The 16,489-nt window shown below is 43.1% G+C and overlaps 2 protein-coding genes across 4 annotated transcripts; both read left to right on the forward strand.

Annotated features, from left to right (window-relative positions):
- The first annotated feature begins 200 nt into the window (after positions 1 to 200).
- LOC128309936 (ATPase H(+)-transporting accessory protein 2) lies at positions 201 to 2,250 on the forward strand. The gene is made up of 4 exons (XM_053046448.1): positions 201 to 314; positions 522 to 745; positions 805 to 1,320; positions 1,400 to 2,250. The coding sequence occupies exons 1-4, from the start codon at positions 272 to 274 to the stop codon at positions 1,586 to 1,588; spliced, it is 972 nt and encodes a 323-aa protein (XP_052902408.1). The 5' UTR covers positions 201 to 271; the 3' UTR covers positions 1,589 to 2,250.
- A 577-nt stretch (positions 2,251 to 2,827) lies between these two features.
- LOC128308795 (LIM and senescent cell antigen-like-containing domain protein 1) lies at positions 2,828 to 9,578 on the forward strand. 3 transcript variants are annotated; one of them, XM_053045524.1, is made up of 6 exons: positions 2,828 to 3,348; positions 6,373 to 6,492; positions 6,565 to 6,870; positions 6,946 to 7,204; positions 7,356 to 7,497; positions 7,580 to 9,576. In XM_053045524.1, exons 1-6 carry the CDS (start codon positions 3,332 to 3,334, stop codon positions 7,777 to 7,779), a joined length of 1,044 nt encoding a protein of 347 aa, XP_052901484.1. In that variant the 5' UTR covers positions 2,828 to 3,331; the 3' UTR covers positions 7,780 to 9,576. The 3 variants fall into 3 exon arrangements, with proteins under 3 accessions (XP_052901484.1, XP_052901485.1, XP_052901483.1); XM_053045525.1 differs by having other exon boundaries at positions 2,828 to 3,005; XM_053045523.1 differs by lacking the exon at positions 2,828 to 3,348 and adding an exon at positions 3,664 to 5,431 and having other exon boundaries at positions 7,580 to 9,578.
- The last annotated feature ends 6,911 nt before the right edge of the window (positions 9,579 to 16,489 follow it).

The raw sequence follows: 16,489 nt of genomic DNA on the forward strand, positions 1-16,489 counted from the left end.
TACTTGCTGGCTTTTTCTTCGCAAAAACAAAAATGTTTGAGAAAAAATTAAAAAATTAAATTTTAAACTACGTTAGATAAAGTATTTTCACCGGTACGTTCAATCAGTGTCAAATGACAGCTGACGCATCGATGCAAAGCAACCCTGCCCAAAGTGTCACGTGAGGAACGGAGTAGAAAATGGAACAAAAATCAATTTTCTGCCTAACACAATAACGTCATATGATCACAAGTGCAAAATCATAGGGCAGATAACTTCACTGGACGGCAAGATGTTGCGGGCGATTTCCCTTTTATTTGCGCTGGCTACAGTTGGTAAGTATTTTTGTGTATAAATAATAGAAAAGAAGCACTATCACTATCGACATCAGCCGTAGAACAAGTTTGGAAGTGTGAATGGTTTAGAAGCAAAAGCATAAACATTACAAACCCCCAAGGCTGCTGCTGGTAGAATTGATAATCTTCCCAGTTTTGGTACAATCGGAAAAAGCAACCCAAATCTGATCGTTTCCTTTCTTTCAGCAAACTGTGATCAATTATCCGTGCTGTATGCGCCCAAAGCGGTCGAATTTAGTGGAAACAGCCGGTTGGATTCGGAATCCCTGCCGGAAGTGTTCGGAGCTGCTCTTGGCTATTCCGTTAGCCTGCCAACGGAATGGGACGGTATGGTGATAAAGGATCCGTTCAACACAGCCAACGGTGCCGTAGTGGTTGTGGCCGAGGGACTGGAATCCGTCGCGGTCGAGGTGAGTGCGTGACGCATTAGGATCGGGAGAATGCATTATTCATTTGCGAATAATTCCAGGGTGCTAAGAGCTATCAACTGGACGGTAATACCGGATCTGTTGCTCTGAGCGAGTTGATCCAGAAATCGGCCGACCATCAGGGTGTCAGTTTTGAGGTGGATCTGAAGGAATCTTCCCATAACTTTGCCACTCCGCTCGGTACCGTTCAGCCAGACGATGAGGAAATGAATCCGCAACATCTGAAACCAAAATCGAACAAAGCCGATTCAGACTTTCTGCGCCAGATTGCGTTTTTGAACGGGCTTAGTGATCTGCTCGTGACGTCAACTGACCGTATTCCAACCGTGCATATTGTTCGCGTATCGTTCGAAGCACTGTTGGCCGCACACGAACCTAACTCTCCCGCATTGGACGAAGCGAAGAAATTGTTCGTTAATGCGTTGGCTGGATTAGAAACGGCATCAGAAAAGGCATTCGATGGTGCCGTTATTGTAGGACTGGTAACGGCCAGCGAAGGTCAGTTGGTGGTTCGTTCAAAGCGTCAGGTGTCACAGTCGAAACAGGAGGGAGAACAGGTAAGTATTCACACAGGCACTTTGTGCCATTACGTGATCGTTTCGTTAATGTAAAGATTTTTGTTCTATCGTTACACAGGACAACCCGATGAATTTGGCTACCAAGTATAACAGCAACTATCCAGTTATCTTCAACATTATTCTGTGGTTCAGCGTTGTGCTAGCGTTCTCACTGCTGGCCATCTCGATCGTAATTGGCACGATGGATCCGGGTCGCGATTCGATCATCTACCGTATGACTTCGACCAGAATGAAGAAGGATAATTAAATCCACTCTACCCGGTAGGCCATATAAGCGTTCCAGTCCATAGTTAGCCAGATCGTACACACCCTACTCTACTCTGTGCACTTCATCCCAAATCAACAAACTAAAAATGGACTGTACCGTATGCACATAATTAAAAAAGTATTACAAAGTAATCTGGCCAGACGCTCCCAAAACAGAGAAAGAGGTACAACCATCATCAGGTGCTGGAACGAGTGCTAGTGCACATTCTTCATAGAACGAGGAGCTAACATCCTATCCTTAGCATGCGAAGACTCTTCTTTTTTCGTCGTACACATCCAACCATCATCACGCTTTATACTGTGGGCGATTTTCTTCTGTCTACCAACATACCAGATACGCAACCCATCGTTGTTATCGTCGTCATGTACTTTGCGATTCCGTGGGAAAAAGAATACTTACTGTGTGGAACCGTTCATCGTCGCTCAACGTTGTCTCCCATGAACAACACGTTTCTTTCGGTTTCCCATTATTATTGTGAGCCCGCTCGCCGTTGTCTGTGTGGACATTTTACCAACAGAGCCAATAGATAATGCATAATGCGCTGTCCCTTTTGTTTTCCTTAGTTGTTGTTTGTTTGAGTTTCGTTCGTCAGGTGTAGAAAATAAATAAGGATAACATTCCAGAGTAGTTTGCGAAGGAATTTTTGTAGTAGAAGACATTATTATTGGGAAATTCTTATTATCCGAGAATTGTTGGGTTTTGGTCTACGTTACTTGCAACTGTCCATATCGTCAGTGTGAATAGGAAACACGTCCCAGTTGAGAATGGTTAAACAAATCCTGAGTACGTTTTGGAATATGACGGGATTCTGACTATAGTCTATAACGATTAATTTATTTTAGTGGATTCATGAATTTTTGAAATGGATTTTCAGAGTCATACACTCAGTTCAATTATCTGAAGCAGATTCACCAAATTCTAATTCTGCTCGAGATGATTTTTTGTCGGAAATATACGATCAAACAATTGGTGCCAAAACTTGTCGTAGATATTTGAATAGTTGCTTAAATCTACATATACTACAGGCAAACGATGATTTGCTTAAGTATCGCACGTCCGAGCAAAATTGGATTTTCTGTGACAAATTAAAATCGAAAAAATCGTTTCGGATGTCGGAAACAAATTTTCATGTTCGTAATGTTTTATGGCAAAATTATAGCGAGTTCATTTTTTTTTTAGCCAACTTGACAACTCGTGTCAAAACGCGTGTTTGGACAAATCAACACGAAGGGAACAGGCTTTACTTTTGTTTATTTAAGTTTTACTGTAAAAAGTGTACTATTTCTCGAACAACAAACACCTTTCGAGTGCCTTATCCGAACTGGTGCTGCATTGGCCGAGTAAAAGGTAGCCTTATCGTTGAATCACCAGCAAACCCATCCAGCTGCCGAAAGAGGTACGTATACGACGGAGGATTATGAGCTCATCGTACGGTCCGGTTCGATTGCGATCGTTCGCAAGATGTGGGCCAAAAATATGTGCGTGTGCTGCGCCCACCTACCTACCTACAATCCTTCCGCTCTCAAGGTCTTTTGGTTTTGAGTAGGAATTCGTGTGGAAAACCATTCCACTAGTGATTGTGAATTAGATCTGCACCCCTTTTTGTTGTAGTTTTTCTCACGCCTGTACCCGTTGGATCACAGCCAATCACAAAACAGTCCTTCCTTATACGGAAATCGCCAGGGATCGCTAGGGAAAACTCATTGATCCCAATTATAGAACATGGCTCCAGTAGCAGGGTAAGGTCTTCCGTTGTAAGATCATTCACAAGATCATGCTGGGTGTGGTGGCAAACAACGGCAATAACTAACAAAAATCCTAGAGTATTTACCGTACCGCAGGTGTGTGTTTTTTCATTTCTAACAAACGCATTATGACCAAAGATGGAAGACGTTTTGCTTATCGCGCTCAAGTGATGAGCAATGGAGTAGCAAATGAGTTGCGCAAGCTAACCGATTTGTATTACACTCACTACACTACACTGCACAGCAGCACACAAAGCTATGCTCACAAAGCTCATGCCTGCATAAAAGAATTGGTATGGTTTTGTAACAAAAAAAGTTAAGGAATATTTCATTTCACTTTTAGCATTGAATGGAATTCGACTTGAAGTAATCAGTTTCACGACACATTTGGCTGGTTTTACTTTGTCTTTTCCACGCTACACAAAGTTGAATGGATGATGAAAGCTTCAACATTGATCATTTGAAGCAATGATGGATGCTGTTACTGTGCTGAATTGTTGCTTACCAAACACTGATTCCTACGACACAGTTCGATCGATTACCCAGGCGTATCAGTTCGCCATTTACGTTCCTTTTTCCTTCATTTTCACGCGATTATTGTTCACACGGCTAAAGAAATGTCACGATACAGTCCTTGGAACTACGTACCATTCCATGCTAAAGGTTTAAAAGGGATGAGAAGCGAAGAAACTGTTCCTGCTCGTTACATCCGTACGAAGATCACTTAGCGCAGCAACAAACCATTCCCACAACACGTCCCATCGAATATGGCAATACGAGGCTTGGTTTCTCCTTAAAAGGTGTAAAACGCTATCGCAGTCGTACTTTCTTTTCTCACTGTACTGGCGCACACCCGTTTCATGTGGAAGTTTTACGAACAAACACGGAAACAGGAAAACTGGCTATCGAGCATTAAATCCTTATTGGAAAAGTAGTCCACCTGGGTGGTGTGTGTGCACACAGAGCACGGCAATGAGTGCGTGCTGCTGCTCGTATGTCTCGAACATCAGTCGTAGTTGGCTTTGCATCCAGAATAACAGCGAGTGCCGGGTTGATTTTGTGTCAAACTGATAAAAATATCACCTTGAGATAAAAAAAGAGATTAATACATCCCCGACACAACCACAGTCTTCGGACGGTGTTGAGCTACTAAGGTGCTGCGACCATTCGTTTATCGCGATATCGTTAATCCTTGCTAGAAGAACAAGGAGGAAAAGGAAAGATTCGGGCTCTGTCAGCATTTGTCTTCCATTACCTGTACAGTATTCGCCAGAACCCGCTTTGAAGTGGTGTTTCCATTTGTGACGGTCAGCTAGCTTCATATTTCGCCTCTGGAAGCGTAGAGTTGCGTAAAGTGGCAAAAGCGTGATAAGTGTAGCAGCAAAAGCGCTATGAGTGCATTGAAATTAAAACCACTGGAAGATTCGAACCTTTACAAACGCCGTACTACGTCGAAGGAAAATCTTCTCCAAACTGTGGGCGGAATCGGTGCCGTAAGCGATATGATGCATCGTCCCAGACCAGAAATGAACGGGACGATCGCGGACAATCAGTCGCAATCGCCACGGCTTATGTCAGCGTGTTTGTCGAACGAACAACAACCACTGCCTGCACGCTCTCCGATGCACAATTTCGTCTCGTATCCACAATACCCCCAGGTGGAGAATTATTATCAGCAACCGAAGTCACCGATAAGAATGGCGAGTAGCGGCGGCGGAAGCGGTGGGCCCTTTACCACCCCTAATGTACCGAACGCTTCAACGTTGGGTGTGCAAAAAAATGTACAATTCCTAATGTCTGCCTCATCAGCACCTTCGATGGCAAACAGCAGAACCGTGTACGATGGCAGTTCTGCTACACAGCAGCGCCGGCCTGCAGTACCGTTTGAACATCCACCCAGTCCCCAGGCCGGGACGGCACGTCAAGAGAACATCAGCAACGTTGGACAACAACATTCGCCCGGAACGTATCAGAATCTGCCGACCACCGTACCGGTAACACCGACAACACCGGGCCGAAAGATGGAATCTTGGGAACAATTTGGCAGGTCTAACCTGCAAACGGTCGCGGCCGGCGGGTTAGTTGGTTTTGTGTTTCTCTGCTTGTTCGCAATCGATAATACATGGTGGGGTGTATACGTAGGTGATGTGGTTTGTTTCTTGTAAGAATCAGTGGTGACGTGATCAGAAAGTTTGACTCTCTTTCTTAAATGGTTGGTTGATTCGGCATAGAATTGGATGGTTACGGGAAATGCTTTTGACAGTGTATCGGGCGAATTCTTTCTCAACGAATGGGTTTGAATCTTTATTCTGAAGATTGTTGAATCCTTAAAGATTGACGAATCTTCAAATATCAAATAATTATGATTTTACACTTATTTTTATATTCAAGCTGCTGAAATAAGAACTTTCATATAGAGGAAATAACCGAACTACAGCTAGCATTCGATTGCGACGAGTTGATGATAAATGTGGAATAATTTAATCTGTGAACCCAAGAAGCTTTGAGGATTAGTCAATCTTTGAAGAGTTAAGAATATTTTATCATGATATAATTGAAATATGTGAGAATCCGTCAATCTTTGAAGAGATGAATCCGTTGAGAGCTGGCTTATAATTCAGATGACTCTTCACTGAAGATTCATTCGAATGACCGTTCTCAATAGATTCGCTAAGCACACTTGAAGATTAAATACCGTGAAGTGAGATGATCGTGGCTCGTGTATATATGGGCAGTATACTATGACAAAACAATGCGCTTTATCACGGGGTGTTTGTACGTTCCGCCTTTGCCTTGTAACGCCTTTAAACAACAGTGTCGCTTTATGCTTATTTTTCGGTCAACTGCTTACAGTTGCTTATTAATTTGTTTCACCTTACTCATCCCATAAACTCATATGCTAAATTTACGTTCGGCTTCTACCAAAGTTATCATTCAGATTCATTTTCCCATTTACTTTAGCTTGTTTTTTACTTATATTCCCTCTCGTATCATATATTTACGTATAATTATTTATAGCGTTACCTCTAACAATATGTCGCTCGGTACCATGCACTGTACGCGGTGCGATGAAGGCTTCGAGCCACACGAGCGTATCGTCAACTCGAACGGTCAGCTGTGGCATACGCAATGCTTTGTGTAAGTATACCTCAACCACCTTCGAAAGCGCTAGCAAACATATCGCTCACCTCGGTTCTGTTCGGTTTTCAGGTGCGCCCAATGCTTCCGCCAGTTCCAGGACGGTATATTCTACGAGTTCGAGGGTCGCAAATACTGCGAGAAAGACTTCCACATCCTGTTTGCGCCGTGCTGCAATAAGTGCAACAACTTTGTGATTGGGCGCGTCATCAAGGCGATGGCCGCAAACTGGCATCCGCAGTGTTTTACCTGCGAACGGTGTAGCATACCGTTGGCTGATTCCGGCTTTATACGCAACCAGAATCGAGCCCTCTGCCACGATTGCAACCGCAAGGAGAAGGAGGTGGGGCTCGGTAAGCTCGTTTGCAACAAGTGCCAGTAAGTCATCCCGAGGTGGTCTGTTTATTCTTGCGCCGTTAAAGTGTTTTACTGATATGTTGTTATATTACTTAGTGGAATTATTGATGATGCACCATTGCGCTTCCGGGGTGAAGTGTACCATGGATATCATTTCAACTGTACTGCTTGCGGTGCCGAGCTGGATTCGTCTGCTCGGGAGGTGAAGAATCGCAGCGGTTATGCGGCCAATGACATGAACGAATTGTATTGCTTGCGGTGCCATGATCGTATGGGCATACCGATTTGTGGTGCCTGTCGACGGCCGATCGAGGAGCGTGTTGTGACCGCGCTGGGTAAACACTGGCATGTGGAGGTACGTTTCGAACTACACGTCCGAAGTCAATGATAATATTCATGGTTACGATAGCCACCGTAACAACATGATGTACCGCCCGAAAATTGAATATTTAACCATAACCAATAACCATTTCACAATCATTTGCAATCTATCATTACTATTACAGCACTTTGTGTGTGCCAAATGTGAAAAACCGTTCCTTGGTCATCGGCACTACGAAAAACGTGGCATGGCCTACTGTGAAACGCACTACCATCAGCTGTTTGGAAATTTGTGCTTCGTCTGCAATCAAGTCATTGCTGGCGATGGTGAGTCATTAAGACCGGTGTGACCGTGTCGACGTATCCATGGCTGCTCCCTTCAGATTCTAACCGTACATTTCTCTCACAGTTTTTACCGCCCTGAACAAGGCCTGGTGCGTCCATCACTTCTCCTGTTCGATCTGCGACCAGAAGCTGGATCAAAAGTCCAAATTCTTCGAGTACGACGAGAAGCCGGTGTGCAAAAAGTGTTACGAACGGTTCCCTAACGAGCTGCGCCGTCGTTTGCGTATTTCGCATGAAAATACGATCAAAAAGCCCGTCCCGTAGACCTGAAAAGTCGAACTGGAAAATTACACTTGTGTGCCAACTGAGAAAAGGGGAAAGTTCGAAAAAAATGAGACCGGTTTTGATAACAATAATCTTTTGTTTGTCAAGAGCAGGAAACCTCTGAAGTGTTCTACACACTCCACAGGTTAATCAGTACTAACTGGTAAAACTAATGAACAGTGCCTTTTCATTATGTAACAGAACAGCCAAGGAAGTTGTTTTCTACTTAACAATTATCTCTCTTGATATAATTTATATAACAAATTATGGATCATTGATACAGTTCTCTATGTAAACATTAACAAGGCCATATTTTAATGAGTTTTAGTCAGTTTGTAACAGTGTAAACCTTAATTCTTCTGTAACATGTATTTGTTACAAATGTGACGGTGTTTGAATGACCCATACACAATAGCACACGTACAATCTAGCACATTAACAATAGTCATTGTTTGTAGTATTTTATCGATCTTAATTATTTTTAAAATAATTAACCTAATGTTTTGTTTGTCAAACATATCGGTGGCGTGCGTCAGGCGAGCGCATCAGTTCACGCTGGTGAGCTGGTGGGGATTAACGCGAACCCACTACAGCGTGCTTGCGCTGGGTAGCATTTTTGTTCTAATATTCTGTGTTGTTTATTGCGTAAAATAATAAAAAAAACACTAGTAACAAACACAGCGTTATTGATACGAAATTAGAGCCAGTTTTCGATTTATGATACCAGATCTTTCAAAACGAGAGATAATTCCCTTCCAGCGTGCATGTAGCCGCTCTCGCACTTTCACACAACAAACAAAAACAAGCAACACATGTCAAACACAGATCACAGATCAAACAAAATCAGGACCAGCAAACATGAGTAGGAGGCATGTGAATTATTTTGTTCCTTAAGAAGAAAATTTGAAAATTTTGAAGAAAACCAGAAAGAAAATAGCGAACAGTCACACAGTACTTTGTTTCTAATATGCGATCGTGAGGTTGCGAGAGTAAGACAACATAAAAGCACTCCAGCGTGCTGGTCTGGCATATTTATAATAATTAACATTACACTTTTTGTTATAATATACCAGAGCTTCAACGATAGTATTTATTAGAAGATTTGCTTGTAAATTACTTCGAACCGTACAAAAACATCCAGCTCAGTACTCCCTGATTATGTGGGCCAAATCCCAGTGCTGTGCGACGAAACAATCGGCATCCAGCTGCACACCACTGGCAGTACAGATGGCCTGCGAATATTTCGGATCATTGCGGCAATCACGATACCATAGCACCTCCAACATGCGCTTCGTCAGTTCGTTTGCCTGGAGCTGACCGAGTTGTTAGTAGGCTGTTAGTCCCACGGGTCACTACCCACCTCCCACGGGTCACCACCCACCTCCCACGGGTCACCACCCATCTCCCAAGGGTCACCATCCACCTCGCACGGGTCACCACCCCAGTGGAGGATCAATCCCCTTGGAGGCCCAGGGCGGAATTATAAATGGGGCCTCTAATTTTAAAAACGATGAATTGGGGGGCATTGAGGCCCTTGAAATGAGGCAAAGCTAAAGGCGCAGTAAGAAGGGGCTCCTGAACTCACTTTGAATCATCCCAAGGGTAGTTCGCGGTCAAATTTCGCCAGGGGCTTGCTCTAGCATAAGGAGAGGGGGCCTATGTATACACCTTTAACTACTACTCACATTTTTTGGGGCCTCCAACACGGCGAGGCCCTAGGCGACCACCTACTCCGTCTACCGTTTGATCCGCCGTTGATTCCTTTTCTCAACTCAACCACGAATCCGACGATCGAACTTTTTAATAAACTTTTAATAAACTCACAAAAACACTGTCCACAAAATACTTCATATAAACACGTACGTACGTAAAAGCGTTGTAGAAGAAAGCGTCGCCACCAGCAGATGCCGATTGCGCCTCATAATTGCATGCGGTTATGTACTGAGTATATAGTTTGCATGAATATTCCGGCCGGTGCCCGAAGGACGTGGATACCATACGACGATACGGATAAAGAGCAGTACAATAGATGTTAATATCACATATCACATATATCAGCAGATTAACTCGCGGTACTGTTTGCCTCCCACATTCCCACATGGTTATTCTTCTTCTTGATGACAATATTTGTTGGGGGACAACCGAGAGCAAAATGGAAAGAATTAAGTGTATTTAAGTATTTAATAAAATACCTATTGTAATGTATTTAATATCGTAAGTATTTAATGTCCTGCTCACACAAGCTAGAGGAGCACACGGTCATCTCAGTAGCCATTGCATATTATTTTGAAGCGCTTTTCCTTTCGTCGAAGTCTCTCCGCGCATGCGATGGGAGCGACCAAAAAGCGACCGGTTTTGTGATTTCTGACACCAAGAGAGCATCCACGAAAGGAGATAACATCAATCTGATCCGCACAAGGATCCGCCATGTTTGTACATAACATATTGATATCGCATACTCACGTTATCATTCGCTTTGATGGTATTGAATCTCATCAGAATGAGAGATCTTCTACGATTGGCTATTAGTTACACATACTATCGAACCAGGGAGAGCCATCGATAGAGTAAATAGCTCAGATACTGTGGGGAGAATCCTCCGTCTCGTTTCATCCATCCAGTTCCTACAGTGCGTCTCACAACTGTACAGCAGTTCAGTTTTTTAATTATTAGCAGTAGGAAATGTGCAGTGCCACTATTTCCCAAGACATTATGTATTGTTTATTGTTCAATTATTTCGCAATAATTATATCTCTTGTCGTCATGGAGTTTCCGGGAGTTTGAAAGGATTCCATATATAAATATATCATTTCAATACTCCTTATTGTTATTTCCATAAAAACAAACTTGGATGGAGTCATATTAAGGTGCTAGCACATTTGGAGGAACGGAAAGAGAGGAAAGATCAGTCGACGGATCAAGCGCTATGATCACTAGAGGGAAGGGTACAGCTATATGAAATGATACCGTCTGGTACGGAAATTTGTGCTATCTCTTCGTTGATCATGCTCTCTTGGTGTCAAAAACCAAAAATTCCATCGTTTCTGAAGCATTTTCGACGGACGGAACGGCGCAAAATACGAAAGAGATGCAGGATCCGTTTTGCCTTTTCCCCCTTCACTCTAATGCGTTTGATAGGAATGTGAGAGGAATGTTCTTTTATAAACAAACCTTAATTCTCACATTCCGGTCATCAAAGAAATTGAATTTATGGGTGTATATGGGTATGTGCCTTGCCTTGTTATCACTGACAACTAACTATTAAAGTAAATAAATGTAAACATGCTTTGTTGCTGCATGCTATTGCTGAGCACATTTGGATTGGGTAACATTACCAACCGGTTTGCTGCGCGTACGACGCGTTTACCGGATGCTGTGCGCAGTGTCACTACGCGAACTGTTCCGTCCTTGCCGGGATGAACCGAAATAATACGCCCCATTGCTCACAAGGTACGATGCATGTTGCCTTGTTTGACGACCACCAGTTGATTTTCTTTCAGAGATACTGGTCGACCATTGCAATACTTGACTCGCGCTTGCAATTGCTGAAGGTATTTCGGATACCATCTAGCCCATATGGTTCTCATGTGCTTCTGCACTGGCTGATATTCCTTCAAGCGGTTGTCGGGTATACCGGTGTAGCTGACGTCTGGTACCACCGCTTGCATGTTGCTACCGATTAGAAAGTGTCCCGGTGTTAAGGATTCCAAATCCGACGGCTCGTCAGACAGATGAGTGATCGGTCGGGAATTTAAACTTAGTTCTACTTGTGCAAGCAAGGTAAGCATATTTTCCTGTGTGATGCTCGTTGTTCCGATGGTTCTAATTATGTGTTTTTTAGCTGCCTTCACCGCTGCTTCCCATAGACCTCCGAAGTGAGGTGCTCGTGGAGAAATGAAATTCCATTTCATCTTTCATCATCATTCGTCGCGCACCAATCAAATAATGCATTTCGATCATCTTCATTGCATTTAAGCATCTTATAAATGCTTGTGTGACGCTCCTTTGAACGTAGTTGCATTATCTGAGTGTAGTTCCCTTATCCTTCCACGGCGTGAAACTAATCGACGTAGTACTCCCAAAAATGCTGTTGTGGTTAAATCGCTTTCCAATTCTATATGAACCGATCGCGTTGAAAAGCATACGAATATCGCGATATATGCTTTAGTGGGACTTCTGGTGCGAATAGGTGATTTTAGAAAAATTGGCCCACAGTAATCAACACCGCACACTGAAAACGGTCTTGTCGGTGAAACTCTCGACGTCGGCAGGTCAGCGATCCTTTGTTTTATGAGTGTTGGTTGGTGGTAGACAGACTTGCATAAATTGCAACCTCCAATGATCCAGAATCGTTGTCGCAACGATGTAAGCAGCATTTAAGGACCAGCATGTAGTTTGCTCAGGTGATGTGTAACTGCCAATAGTGCTGTCAATGGATGCTTTGATGCGAGTATGACTGGATGTTTACGAAATCGAAGCATTCTTGACAGTTTTCCCTCTCATCCACAATGAGTTCTCAATCGGCGATCAGATGATAGTGGCTCCTGTGCTGGAACGTGGTGAGACTGTTCGTGAAGTTGTGTTGAAAGTGAAAGTAACATAGGGAAGTAAGCTTGTACTAATGCATGGTCTTCTGTGTCGCTTGCAGTTTATCTACCACCAAAGGAAGAACGGTATCGTCGAGTCGTTGCGAAAGGGCAGTGGCTGGATCCACGACTACCATGTGCCGCAGAATAAGGTGGCCTATTTCATTAAGATGCTCGACAATACACGCTTTTAGGTGTGCCCATGTCATCCTTTTCTCAACTCAACCACGAATCCGAAGATCAATCTATTTAATAAACTTTTAATAAACACACAAAAACCCTGTCCACAAAATACTTCATATAAACACGTATGTACGTAAAAGCGTTTAGAAGAAAAGCGTCGCCACCAGCAGATGTCGATCGCGCCTCATAATTGCATGCGGTTTTGTACTGAGTATATAGTTTGCAGGAATATACCGACGAGCTGAGCTGTGCCGGTGCCCGAAGAAGGACGTGGACACCGCTCAGCATACGATGATACGGATAAAAAGCAGTAATGATGTTAATATCACATATCACATATATCAGGAGATTAACTCGCGGTACTGTTTGCCTCCCACATTCCCACATGGTTATTCTTCTTCTTGATGACAATATTTGTTGGGGGACAACCGAGAGCAAAATGGAAAGAATTAAGTGTATTTAAGTATTTAATAAAATACCTATTGTAATGTATTTAATATCGTAAGTATTTAATGTCCTGCTCACACAAGCTAGAGGAGCACACGGTCATCTCAGTAGCCATTGCATATTATTTTGAAGCGCTTTTCCTTTCGTCGAAGTCTCTCTGCGCATGCGATCGGAGCCACCAAAAAGCGACCGGTTTTGTGATTTCTGACACCAAGAGAGCATCCACGAAAGGAGATAACATCAATCTGATCCGCACAAGGATCCGCCATGTTTGTACATAACATATTGATATCGCATACTCACGTTATCATTCGCTTTGATGGTATTGAATCTCATCAGAATGAGAGATCTTCTACGATTGGCTATTAATTACACATACTATCGAACAAGGGAGAGCCATCGATAGAGTAAATAGCTCAGGTACTGTGGGGAGAATCCTCCGTCTCGTTTCATCCATCCAGTTCCTACAGTGCGTCTCAAAACTGAACAGCAGTTCAGTTTTTTAATTATTAGCAGTAGGAAATGTGCAGTCCCACTATTTCCGAAGACATTATGTATTGTTTATTGTTCGGTTATTTCGCAATAATTATATCTCTTGTCGTCATGGAGTTTCCGGGAGTTTGAAAGGATTCCATATATAAATATATCATTTCAATACTCCTTATTGTTATTTCCATAAAAATAAACTTGGATGGAGTCATATTAAGGTGCTAGCACATTTGGAGGAACGGAAAGAGAGGAAAGATCAGTCGACGGATCAAGCGCTATGATCACTAGAGGGAATGGTTCAGCTATATGAAATGATACCGTCTGGTACGGAAATTTGTGCTACCGCTTCGTTGATCATGCTCTCTTGGTGTCAGAAACCAAAAATTCCATCGTTTCTGAAGCATTCTCGACGGACGGATCGGCGCAAAATACGAAAGAGATGCAGGATCCGTTTTGCCTTTTCCCCCTTCACTCTAATGCGTTTGATAGGAATGTGAGAGGAATGTTCTTTTATAAACAAACCTTAATTCTCACATTCCGGTCATCAAAGAAATTGAATTTATGGGTGTATATGGGTATGTGCCTTGCCTTGTTATCACTGACAACTAACTATTAAAGTAAATAAATGTAAACATGGTTTATTGCTGCATGCTATAGCTGAGCACACTTGGATTGGGTAACATTACCAACCGGTTTGCTGCGCGTACGACGTGTTTACCGGATGCTGTGCGCAGTGTCACTACGCGAACTGTTCCGTCCTTGCCAGGATGAACCGAAATAATACGCCCCATTGCCCACAAGGTAGGATGCATGTTGCCTTGTTTGACGACCACCAGTTGATTTTCTTTCAGGGATACTGGTCGACCATTGCAATACTTGACTCGCGCTTGCAATTGCTGAAGGTATTTCGGATACCATCTAGCCCATATGGTTCTCATGTGCTTCTGCACTGGCTGATATTCCTTCAAGCGGTTGTCGGGTATACCGGTGTAGCTGACGTCTGGTACCACCGCTTGCATGTTGCTACCGATTAGAAAGTGTCCCGGTGTTAAGGATTCCAAATCCGACGGCTCGTCAGACAGATGAGTGATCGGTCGGGAATTTAAACTTAGTTCTACTTGTGCAAGCAAGGTAAGCATATTTTCCTGTGTGATGCTCGTTGTTCCGATGGTTCTAATTATGTGTTTTTTAGCTGCCTTCACCGCTGCTTCCCATAGACCTCCGAAGTGAGGTGCTCGTGGAGAAATGAAATTCCATTTCATCTTTCATCATCATTCGTCGCGCACCAATCAAATAATGCATTTCGATCATCTTCATTGCATTTAAGCATCTTATAAATGCTTGTGTGACGCTCCTTTGAACGTAGTTGCATTATCTGAGTGTAGTTCCCTTATCCTTCCACGGCGTGAAACTAATCGACGTAGTACTCCCAAAAATGCTGTTGTGGTTAAATCGCTTTCCAATTCTATATGAACCGATCGCGTTGAAAAGCATACGAATATCGCGATATATGCTTTAGTGGGACTTCTGGTGCGAATAGGTGATTTTAGAAAAATTGGCCCACAGTAATCAACACCGCACACTGAAAACGGTCTTGTCGGTGAAACTCTCGACGTCGGCAGGTCAGCGATCCTTTGTTTTATGAGTGTTGGTTGGTGGTAGACAGACTTGCATAAATTGCAACCTCCAATGATCCAGAATCGTTGTCGCAACGATGTAAGCAGCATTTAAGGACCAGCATGTAGTTTGCTCAGGTGATGTGTAACTGCCAATAGTGCTGTCAATGGATGCTTTGATGCGAGTATGACTGGATGTTTACGAAATCGAAGCATTCTTGACAGTTTTCCCTCTCATCCACAATGAGTTCTCAATCGGCGATCAGATGATAGTGGCTCCTGTGCTGGAACGTGGTGAGACTGTTCGTGAAGTTGTGTTGAAAGTGAAAGTAACATAGGGAAGTAAGCTTGTACTAATGCATGGTCTTCTGTGTCGCTTGCAGTTTATCTACCACCAAAGGAAGAACGGTATCGTCGAGTCGTTGCGAAAGGGCAGTGGCTGGATCCACGACTACCATGTGCCGCAGAATAAGGTGGCCTATTTCATTAAGATGCTCGACAATACACGCTTTTAGGTGTGCCCATGTCATCCTTTTCTCAACTCAACCACGAATCCGAAGATCAATCTATTTAATAAACTTTTAATAAACACACAAAAACCCTGTCCACAAAATACTTCATATAAACACGTATGTACGTAAAAGCGTTTAGAAGAAAAGCGTCGCCACCAGCAGATGTCGATCGCGCCTCATAATTGCATGCGGTTTTGTACTGAGTATATAGTTTGCAGGAATATACCGACGAGCTGAGCTGTGCCGGTGCCCGAAGAAGGACGTGGACACCGCTCAGCATACGATGATACGGATAAAAAGCAGTAATGATGTTAATATCACATATCACATATATCAGGAGATTAACTCGCGGTACTGTTTGCCTCCCACATTCCCACATGGTTATTCTTCTTCTTGATGACAATATTTGTTGGGGGACAACCGAGAGCAAAATGGAAAGAATTAAGTGTATTTAAGTATTTAATAAAATACCTATTGTAATGTATTTAATATCGTAAGTATTTAATGTCCTGCTCACACAAGCTAGAGGAGCACACGGTCATCTCAGTAGCCATTGCATATTATTTTGAAGCGCTTTTCCTTTCGTCGAAGTCTCTCTGCGCATGCGATCGGAGCCACCAAAAAGCGACCGGTTTTGTGATTTCTGACACCAAGAGAGCATCCACGAAAGGAGATAACATCAATCTGATCCGCACAAGGATCCGCCATGTTTGTACATAACATATTGATATCGCATACTCACGTTATCATTCGCTTTGATGGTATTGAATCTCATCAGAATGAGAGATCTTCTACGATTGGCTATTAATTACACATACTATCGAACAAGGGAGAGCCATCGATAGAGTAAATAGCTCAGGTACTGTGGGGAGAATCC

Source organism: Anopheles moucheti, chromosome 2 (assembly GCF_943734755.1).
Source record: "Anopheles moucheti chromosome 2, idAnoMoucSN_F20_07, whole genome shotgun sequence".
In the NCBI taxonomy this organism is placed as follows: Eukaryota; Metazoa; Arthropoda; class Insecta; order Diptera; family Culicidae; genus Anopheles; species Anopheles moucheti.

Bases quoted from the DNA above. Each gene is read 5' to 3' on its own strand.
- LOC128308795 (XM_053045523.1), top strand. From the start codon at position 4,746: ATGAGTGCATTGAAATTAAAACCACTGGAAGATTCGAACCTTTACAAA. The intron at 5,432-6,372 runs GTTAGTTGGTTT...AATTATTTATAG, and splicing joins CAAACGGTCGCGGCCGGCGG to CGTTACCTCTAACAATATGT. The intron at 6,871-6,945 runs GTAAGTCATCCC...TATATTACTTAG, and splicing joins CTCGTTTGCAACAAGTGCCA to TGGAATTATTGATGATGCAC.
- LOC128309936 (XM_053046448.1), top strand. From the start codon at position 272: ATGTTGCGGGCGATTTCCCTTTTATTTGCGCTGGCTACAGTTG. The intron at 315-521 runs GTAAGTATTTTT...CCTTTCTTTCAG, and splicing joins ATTTGCGCTGGCTACAGTTG to CAAACTGTGATCAATTATCC. The intron at 746-804 runs GTGAGTGCGTGA...GAATAATTCCAG, and splicing joins TGGAATCCGTCGCGGTCGAG to GGTGCTAAGAGCTATCAACT.